At 42.2% G+C, this 10,022-nt stretch overlaps 1 protein-coding gene across 7 annotated transcripts in view; it reads left to right on the top strand.

The window, feature by feature from the left end:
* Positions 1-2,047: 2,047 nt before the first annotated feature.
* The window catches only part of CHN2 (chimerin 2), a 26,387-nt gene continuing 18,412 nt past the window's right edge, over positions 2,048-10,022 (top strand). For 2 of the 7 annotated variants that reach the window (XM_010141127.1, XM_010141126.1), the window contains exons 1-2: positions 2,052-2,485; positions 9,200-9,284. In XM_010141127.1, coding sequence (XP_010139429.1) covers positions 2,093-2,485; positions 9,200-9,284 — 478 coding nt within the window. In that variant the 5' untranslated portion in view covers positions 2,052-2,092. Of the gene's footprint in view, positions 2,486-9,199; positions 9,285-10,022 lie in introns of all 7 variants that reach the window. The other 5 variants (XM_010141131.1, XM_010141129.1, XM_010141130.1 and 2 more) reach the window with 3 other exon arrangements.

Below are 10,022 nucleotides of genomic sequence, written 5' to 3'. Positions count from 1 at the left end.
TGCTGTAACCTCAGAGGTGTCTAACAACTCGGAGCTAGTTTGGAGGTTTTGTTCAAGACAAATGTAAATACATTTAAAATGAAACTGGATTGTGATAAGAATTTCAAGCTGCTCTAAAGTGTTCCTTCATGATGCCCCAAACAGAAGCCGTTGCCGCTGATGGGGTCAGAGATGTCTCTAAAACCAGTGCTCTGCTTTTCTTAAAATACATTGAGAGTGAGCTGGGGAGCTATTGTCTGTCTTTATCTGCTGTATAAGCAGATAAAGGTCCTGAGCTGGCAGAAATTGGGACTCACTAGTGGGAGGGCATATGGAAGAGCAGTAGGGATTTCCTCCAGGCAGAGCAATGTTCATACATGCATCACAGGCAGTTGTCACTGGTGGTCGGGTAACAGTACCAAGCCCTGGGGAAAGGCCGGGCAGGCAGCAGCTGCTCTGGGAGCGATGGGGTTCTGTGGAAATTCTCCCTGCCGGGGCAGAAATACTGGAGTATGGGAGCGTGTAAAAAGAGGTGCTGTGAGTTACCTGGAAATGAAGTAAGTATGCTCTACATAGAATTAAATGCATCGTTTTATAACTGAGAAGCTGATTTTGCAGGTTGCACAACCTCTTGAAAACCCTAAATAGGGCACTATCTGAAATCGCACAGCCTGGTGTTACTGATGGCCGACCACGTGTCCCCACAGGCTTTCAGACCAGGAGAGCATCACTTTTACCAAGAGCAGGCAGTCTATATGGAGAAAGGGTTTATTGAGTAAATTGGATGAACATTCTGACTTTTCAATCTGAGGTAAAAGCAGACTGAAAAAATAGAGGCAAGTTCAACTTTGCAAATTAACGTAAGTGAATTAAATATTTTAATTTCACATATTTTCTGGGTAAGTTGAAGTGGGGCAGACTGTAGAAGGATGACGTGGTCTTTAGTGACTCTAGTTCAAAGAGGCACTTTTCCCAGTAGTGCTGGTGATCCCCTAGTTTGCTCTGTCATAGCATCTCAAGCATTAGACACACCTTAGAGAATTAAATCTCACAGTGCTCTGCCGAGCAGGTAACACCTGTCCTCCTCTTATGGGTGAAGAATGGGCATAGTCACCAAGGGAGCAGAAGAGGGGAGCTGGAGGGAGGGAGGGAGCACTGGACGGGCTTCCCAGGGGGTGCTCAGTGTCACACATCTTCTGTGTCCTGGGACAGGGAACTACCTGCCCATAAATAAGTGAATCAGGTGCCCAAAGTAACACTGCAAGCTGCAGCGCAGACTGGTCAGGGTCCAGATCCCTCCTGCCCCTGGGAATCATTTAAGTGGGAATCATTTCTCCCCCACAAAGCTATAGACACCCGTAACCAGAGCAAAGGACAACTGCTCTGGCTCCCTTGCAGATCCTGGCCTGCAAAGAGGGCTGTGCACGTGGGTTTCCTGCACCCGTGTGAAGCTCCCCTGCTGCCTTCACTCCTGCGCTGCACAGGGCTCGGCAGCTTCCTACCTGCACCAGCCCAGCTGGGCTTTCAGCTTTCCCTGGCGGTGAGCTAGCCCCGTGCTACCAAGTGCACACTGACAAAATGCTCTAGTTGTTGGCATGGAAGTGCTATTAATGCTTGGAGTGCTGCTGGATTTTTGCCCTTGTACAGGATATGAAAAGAGAGAGAGAGAGAGGGAGAGGTTTTTAGCCCTGTGTGATTAAACAATCATCATGGTTTTAAGGGTTTAATCTGCTGGCAAGGAGACTGCTGGCCGATAAGTCTCCGAATCTGAGTGTAATTGGATGCAGCATCGTATTCAGTTGTGTGGGCTTTCCCGGGGCTTTGTGCTTGTTTGTTCATTTTTAACATGCTGCGGAGCTGAAGTGATCTGTCCCTGGAAATGCCTTTGGGTGTGAAGCTGTAACACTGTTCCCCCCGCCCCGGCGGGTATTTTGGCAGCGCCTAGTTGGAGACCCCTGCCCGGGGAGTGTGTGTGAGGGGGCTGATGCTCAGTGTATGAATTCAGACTATTGTTTGAGGCACACATCTGCCTTAAGAAATCACACGGCACAGGCCGTTACTTATTCAGATGCAGAAGCTCCTTCCGTCCCACAAGACGGCCCATTCAAGTCACATGCCAGAGGTCTCGGCAGAATGGGCTGCAGCTGCTTCAAATCTGCTGTCTAACATCAGAAGCAGTTGGACGAACTGTACTGTACTGACTACAGTCAGGCTCCCGGGCGCCGAGGAAGACAGGGAAAAGATTTGGGATCCCAGCGCTATGTTCTCAGAGGATCTGTGGCTGGAAAATGAGAAAAACTGCGCTGTTGTTCACAAGTCGAAGCGAGGAAGGAAGCGCCAAGAGCTCCTGGCTGTGGCCCTGGGGGTGAAGGTGGGAGTCAAGGGGGCACTTTTGTGGCAACCTCTGAAACTCTTTGCCTATTCACAGATCACCTCCTTGGTCAGAAGAGCAGCCTTAACTCAAAACGACAACCATTTCAACTATGAAAAAGCACACAATTTTAAGGTAAGCATAACTTCCTATTATTTTCAGCTAAAAAATGCTGTTTAGATGCCTCGCATTTTTGGGTTTGTTTTGGTTTTGTTGGGTTGTTTTGTTGGGTTTTTTTTCTGTGATGGGCTTTTCATGCACCCATCTATACTAGCTCTGAGAAAAGTGTTGAAAAATGCATTTTTCTTCCTGCTTTAAGTTCCCCTGACTGCATTATTAATCTGCTTTTACATAGGCACTTAATCTAAATAATGGTTTTGCTACTCCTTACACTAGTTGACTGGCATTTTAGCTCTTTTTGCCTAGATTCAGTTTTCTTTTTTGTCAAGAAAAAAAGTACTTCAGAATAATCGTCTTTCTCTTAATGTGTATCCAATTTTAAATGAGAAAAAGGCCCCTGTTCAAAATCCAGCTGTTATCAAAAGCCAGGAGCAATTTACCAGCAAACATTTTGAACCATTTCTGCTTTTAGAAGTTGTTGAGGGAGCTCGGGTGCTTCCTAACAATAAAGCAGAGCACACTGCTAGTATTGTCTCCTTGCTTTTGTTCCACCACCATATGCTAAGAAAATGCTCTGAGAGTCCCACTGAGCTATAGGATGTGAGCTTATGTTTGCTTATCAAACTAAACCAAATAGCTGGACAAACACAGGGATGTTTCAATGAATCATCTTTTTTGTTGTCTTATACATAGAAAATTGGATTCTTAGGGTTTTATTCCCCAAATGCTGTGTCTGGCATGCTGCAGCAGGAAAGTGACTCAGCTTTGGAAATGGACCTTCCAGGGAGCTTGTACTAAAATGTATTGCCAAAAGGACTGTGCCGGTCTCAGAGTATGCCAGCCAGTTACCATATCTAATGCTGTCAAATTGCGGTTTGATGCTTATTGCGATGGATACAGAGAGAATAAGAGTGAGTAACAAGACAAGAAAGGAATGCTTTGAAACCTCAGTTTACTTAATGCTCCTTGAGGATGCTGCTCTGGGTCACTGTCAGAATAGTTCAAGTCATTAGCAGAAAGAGAATGTTCTGATATTCATCTTAGGCCTGTCAAAAAAGGAGAAGTGCTGATCAAAATGATTTCACTGATTTCCTGGTTTAACAAAAAAGCTTAACTTCTTATTTTTCTATGTATTCTGCTGTGCAGATGCTGCTTTCCTCTGCAGTGCTTCTGCTGTAGTTGGTAAATCAATAATTTAATATTAGTGAGCAAAGCTAATAATAGCATCCCTCTTCTCATCCCCCCTCCTTGACCCAGTCTACAGAAAAGTCAGTATTTATCTCACTGATCAGCACTGAAGGAAATAGAGGAAATACTCTGTTTTCTCACTTGATAAAACAATTTTTCATTCTTTCCAGCTTTTGCCCCATTATCATTTTAATATCAAAACTATTTTAGTTTAAGTAGAAAATATTTTCTCATGACTGAGACTTTTTTCCACTTTGACCCATGCATTCTTTCGTCTTCAAAATTCCCCTTGTTTTGGCTTTGATTTATAATTGGACATGTGCCCAGTTAACTTCGCGTTTGCACAATCTAGCTGTAGTACAGTCTCTGTTCCTTTCTGTTTCAAAAGAGTCATAGTTTAACTGGAAAAATCACATAACTAAAATATATATGTATTCAAAATCTTGACAACAGAAAATTGTTCTTTTATCCTTGAAAAGGCAATAAAGTACTTGGGAAGAAACATTTTTTAAAACATATTATTCAGAAAGGCCAGTCAAAAATATTACATTTACTCAATGAAAAAATATGTTCACTATGCAAATACAGCTAGTTTTCCAAAGGAGTATATTAAAACATGTCTAGTTGAACAAAAAATGTGGCTAGAATGCTTAGAGTAGAATATTTGGATTTAAAAGGCGGGTAATTAATATCTAGTATCTTTAATATATTCCATATTCATTACATAAAAGAGTTAAGAAATTATTCAAAAGAGAAAGAGTAGCTTTATGGATCTTGGGGCAAAATCCTTAATGGCTTTTAACAGCACTCAGGCTATGGTGGTACGGGATTTATCTGGAGGAGAATGCTGTTTTGCAGACATTCAAAGAGTTGTCTTTCCCATTTTTAAGTGAATACTGACATGTATTGTATCGTTCATCTCGGTTCATAGAGACAAAGATTATGCGTCACAGTGTCGATCATAATCTTGTCATAGGCGATTCTTCATGAACAGACACTCTCTAGCTCTTGTCCTTTAGCTCTAGTCCTCTCTAGCTCTTTAGTCATGAAGAATCTTAAAAATGAAAGGCACATTTTTAGCTAAGCTAATCTTCGTTCGTGAAGCCAAGCCATGATGATGAATGAGATTTTTGAAGAACTTACACTAAAGTTCTTATCTACCATAAGAGAGAAGGAACATAAGGAAGAAATAGACTCAAGGGACAAATTCAGAGCAAGGATGGATCTCTTGCCATCCTTTCCAAGCTCATATAAAAATTAAAAAGAAGCACTGAATTTCCGAGAGTGAGGGTGCCAGCTTATGCCATTCCGAGCAGCCTTGCTTTCTCCTTCACCCTCTCTCCCAAAGGCATTTAAGGCAAATGAACAAAAAAAGATTTAGGATCCAGACTGATTTAAGGTGGGTTCATCCTGAGCACACAACACAGTCACATGGAGGTTTGGAGCTGGCGTCTGTCTGGTGGGACAACTTTGCATAATCCAGTGTAGACATACCATAATTCAGGAAAAAGAATAGATCTCTGAAGCACTGAGATACAGAGGTATTCCTGTAGCTACGTGGGTGTCAGCCTAACTGGATCACAAAGTCCTCTTGCACCTCATTACACTTAGGATCTAGCAGGCTCTGTGGGATGTGCTTTACCTGCCAAATTAAGCTGGAGGTGAGGTCACCTCGCGCCCAAAGGTGAAAACGTGAAGTTTGGGGGTGCTCCGTGCATTTTGTTCTAGGCTGGGAATTCATGAGAGGGCCTCTGTGCTGCTTTAAGTGAGAGAATTCAGCTGAGTAATGTGCACTTACCACAATATTGTGCCTGTTTGCCACTGTAGCATGGGCAAATCCCATTTGCAGGTGGGCTAGTGGAGTGAAAACAGCTGACTGCCGACAAGTCAGAAGATCTGCTGCGAGAAAGGAGGCTCTGGGATAAATTTTCCCCTGTGTTAACCACTGCAGACGAACACTGTTTCTAGAAGACAAAGGGTTTGGGGGAGGCATTTTTTACAGATGTTATGAAGGTTGTGTGTATATATTTAAACAAATGTAACAGCAGAGTCAGCTCTCTAAGCTAAGCTAAGCTAAGCTAAGAGCTTAGGTTCAGCACAGGAAAGTACAAATGCACATGTATTCAGGCAAAAGTCTGAAAAATCTCTTAGTTTTTTTCAGATGCAAATAGAAAAGTCTTCAAACCCAGTCAGATAAACAACAAAATTGTCTCAGCACTGTAATGCCAGTAAAACAACAGGCATTTCCATTCAAGGCATTTTTTAGTTTGTTTCTGCAATATTGCTTAAGGGATTATTTTGTTTTGCCACTGTATTGACGCTCCCTAACTTTGGCCTTAGTCTCTTCCTTTGTGAACATGGCTCAGACACAGACTAAAACTGCATGAGATAGCACCCGTGGGCAGAATTCTGCTGTTTGGAAGCAAGGGCACTGGAGGGCTGAAGGGCCAGGGTGAGAGCGCAGGAAGGCAATAAGAAGAGACACACAGACTAGTATGGGGTGAGACTGTCCAGCAGAGAAGAGACGAGGAATGTAAGAAACAACTTTTCATTTAAAGAGCTGGAAAGAAAATAGATTGAAGTTAGGAGTTAGACATTGTGGGAAGAAGATGAAAGACTGAACAAGGAAAGTACAGTGTATAGTCTGAAACATCATGGTTTTGGCTTATTTGAAGAAACGCTCTCCTATAAATTCTTCTTAAAAGCTGGAATTACGTGTTGACTGTAGCCCTAGCAGCGTGAGCCTGTGCTGTGTGTACACAGAGAGGTCTCCTGAGACTGCAGGATGAGGTAGGGGCCAGTTATAAACACATCTTGATTACGTTTCTGAAAATCTAAGCCCAGGCCAATTTTAATGATGCAGTTACAAAGGATGGGGCAAAACATAAAAGCCCATCTCAAAAACCTGTGACTTGCTGTTACCTGCCCTTTTTTAAAACAGATGAGGCCAATCTTGCAGGCAAAATTCCCATTTACTGTGCAAAAGTACTGTGTGCAAACTTCAGGCTGTGTTCTAGTGTTGTGTTTGTAAGAACAGGCTTCATTATTTCTTTTAGAATTAATGGCAATCCGTAAGAGGTTTAATTTAAAACTGCATCTGATGAGATTTTTCCACCTTCATCTAGAAACTTCTGAAGATCTCCCTTTTTCAGTTAGACATAGCGAGTATTTCCCTGTTTCAGCTTGACCAGAAACCATCATGACTTGCTTTTGTCTGAGCATTTCAGTTGGGAACTTGCCATGCAATCTAGCATGCAGATCCGTGAAAAACTGAAGTGAATGAATAGAGCTAAACCTTTGAGGGCCACCAAGCTGATGGGAACAAGGGAAGGGTGTGCAGTCAGCACTTCTCAGATGGAGCCCTCAGTCACTGTTGATGACGGTTTCCTGCTAATGACAGGACACGTCAAGGAATAATCAGATACCATTTTCTAAACATGCCACAGCAAGATCAGCTGAAATAAGCTTTACGTGAAGTGAGCAAGTAGCCCTCAAATATCCTAGAAAATGTGATTAAGTTTAAATGTGAAATGGAGCAGTTTCAAAAACCATGAATGAGCTTTTACAGCCACTTCTCATGAGGTTAACTTTTGTAAGCCACCGCAAAGCAGAAGACATAGCTAGCTATCTTCCCACAGCAGATTACTTTCACCCACAGTTGGATGCAGGTGCAGACCTACTAATTATGCGGTCTAAAAATGGTAAAGATGCAAGCATAATTATTCATATCCATAGTTTTATATCCACTGAAGGTCGCTTAGAGCCCATGCCTGAAACTCAGATCACCAGATGATGTTAGGTACGGCCACTTACCTCCTCTAAAAGCCATGTCTGAAATTCATGCTATCCACCTTGCAAAGCAAAATAAGGTGAAATGAGAAAGAAGTATGTGTCTATATGTATATATCTATGTATATCAAACCTTATTGCAAAGTGGTGTTTCCCAGAGACACGCATTTTTCTGAGGTAAAATACCGTTTCAAAAAATAAGTATGACTAGTCAGAGATTCCAGTTTTGACCTTTTACTATCAAAAGGGAGGAAGAATTGCTATTGCTTTAAGCTTATTAATGCAGTTATCGACTGTGAGTGGTTGTGGTCAGGAGTCATTTGTAGTCAGGCTCAAATTTTTATCACTAAATCAGAAAGAGAAGCCTGTATTAAAATCACAGTTGATCTTCCTGGGGAATGGACTCAAGAGTAGAGGCTTGTTTAGGTGTGATCCTACAGACAAATGGGGCAAAAACAACAGCCAGCCAAATGCTTGGCTTAAAACTTCACCAAGTTTAGTTGAAAAGGCAATGACCATTTTTTTTTTTACTCTATAAAAAATAAAGAGCAGCTTTCCCCATCCCAGAGGGTGGAAGTGTCCTTTCAGCCATGCACCCGATGGGTAAACAAGAGCAGGGAGAAGGAAAAGAAAGCATTAGCAGCCAGAGTGTGCATGATTTATATTTTGTTAACCTCAGCTAGGTCTCTGGCCAGAACTAGCTCATATCATGTACATTCACACAGGCATAGACCTCACTATTTACTCTTCTTTTCAATGAAAATTAAATGCTTATTTTACCAGAACATACATCTTAAATAAAAAGGTCTTCTGCCACAGGCTTTGGAAAAGCAATGGAGGAAGCAGCAGCAGTGTGCAAAACTTGGCTGGGGAGCAATGGGCTCTGTCAAGATGCAGGTCATTTTATTCCACCTTATTTCCTCATGTGTGGACCGTAGCAAAATAGAGTTTGGTGTACTGAAAAAGAGCCTACTGACATCTTTCCCCTATGTGAGTTCAGTTTACTGGAGTGGGGAAGGGTGTCATTTGCTTTTATCTCTAATGGATTCCAGTGTGCAAAATCAGATCATTACCCAACCCCTGCCTGGAGTGTCTGCACAAATCATTCATCCCAGATGCAAATCTACAGCAATTGCCTCACGTTTTGTTCAGTGCTGTTGCATAGAAATGCACATTTAACACCATAGTTGTAGCGTGTTCAAACCTGAGTGGTGTTTTTAGAACAAGAGTCTTGCACCAGATGTGTGGTCACACACAGTTATGGAGAACAAAGATGTGGTGCATTTGAAGGGCCTTTCTGTCACTGCATTTCCCTTACTTTCAAGTGATCTGTTGAAGAGCATTTGAATCTCAGAAACATTCCTGTTTTGTTTGAACTAGTCAAAAAAAAGCACTGACTACAGTTTCTTGGATTATTAGTTTTACTTTTTTCTCTTTTGACTAGTGAATGTGGTTTCCTGCCCTCCACTACAGCTAAAATGTCAGCTAGCAAAAATTGTATGTTTTCAGTGTCGAACACAGCCCGGTTCTCTGTTATGTTAAGCCTATTGAAAGATAAACTTTAAGATCAAAGCAAGTTTCTGTACCCGTGGTTTATTTCATCTAGACTTTGGAAAGATGTGGGCACTGTGTGCTAAAGATTCACTCCTACTGAGTCTTCTGTTGTTTATCCATTTCAGTTGTTCCATCTGTCAGACCATCTGCCTCCCAATGACCCCATTTCTTTTTTTTTTTCCCCCATTTGTATTACAGGTCCATACGTTTCGAGGTCCGCACTGGTGTGAATACTGTGCCAACTTCATGTGGGGTCTCATCGCTCAGGGAGTGAGGTGTTCAGGTAGCCCTTCAACATTTTCTGTCGTTCTCTTGAAATGCTCAGACATCTCTCCCACCCCCAGCCTGCACGCCCTGCAGGAGAGGGGGTAGGGATTATTTTAAAGCAAGAAAACCTCCCACACAAGGTAGAGCATTGGCATTTTCCCCATTAGCTGGTTTAGAATTGAAGCCACCAGCTCTTGGTCACTGACGTTGACATCCTTCCAGTAGTACCTTGGTCATGTGTGTGCCTTATACATTAAGAATTGATCTTTCTGGTTAAGTTATCCCTGAATGTTTTCATGTCTTAAGAAACAAGCCCTGGAAATGGCAGAGCTAGCCAGCAACTAGGCTTCAAAACTCATCTTTTTGCCACCATTTGCTGAGAAGTGCCCTTGTCTGCAAAAAGACTGTCACCTGTTTCCTGTAAAAATACCATGCATTGCTGCAAGCCTGAAGTACCCCACCTAGAGGGAAAGCAAAAACGTTTTCCTAGAAAGATTAGTTTTCTGGTGCCTCTATAACTGTATTAGCATTTTAATAATACTTTAATTATTTTTAATTTGTTTGTTATTTTGAAAAAAATAATCATACTGGGAAAATGCAATAATCATCACATCATGAGCTTTTGGATTCAGCAAGTGACACAGTATTTGATGCATTGCAAACGGGCTTTCTCTACTTCTTTCTGTGGGCCTTCCATGTCTTACCTGAATAAGCTTCTGTCTTACCTCTCCCTGCCCTGACCTCCAGGCATCTC

Source organism: Buceros rhinoceros, unplaced genomic scaffold, assembly GCF_000710305.1.
Source record: "Buceros rhinoceros silvestris isolate BGI_N320 unplaced genomic scaffold, ASM71030v1 scaffold19768, whole genome shotgun sequence".
NCBI classification, from domain to species: Eukaryota; Metazoa; Chordata; class Aves; order Bucerotiformes; family Bucerotidae; genus Buceros; species Buceros rhinoceros.
The sequence above is the reverse complement of the archived record's forward strand: the minus strand, read 5'-3'. Positions and strand labels throughout refer to the sequence as shown.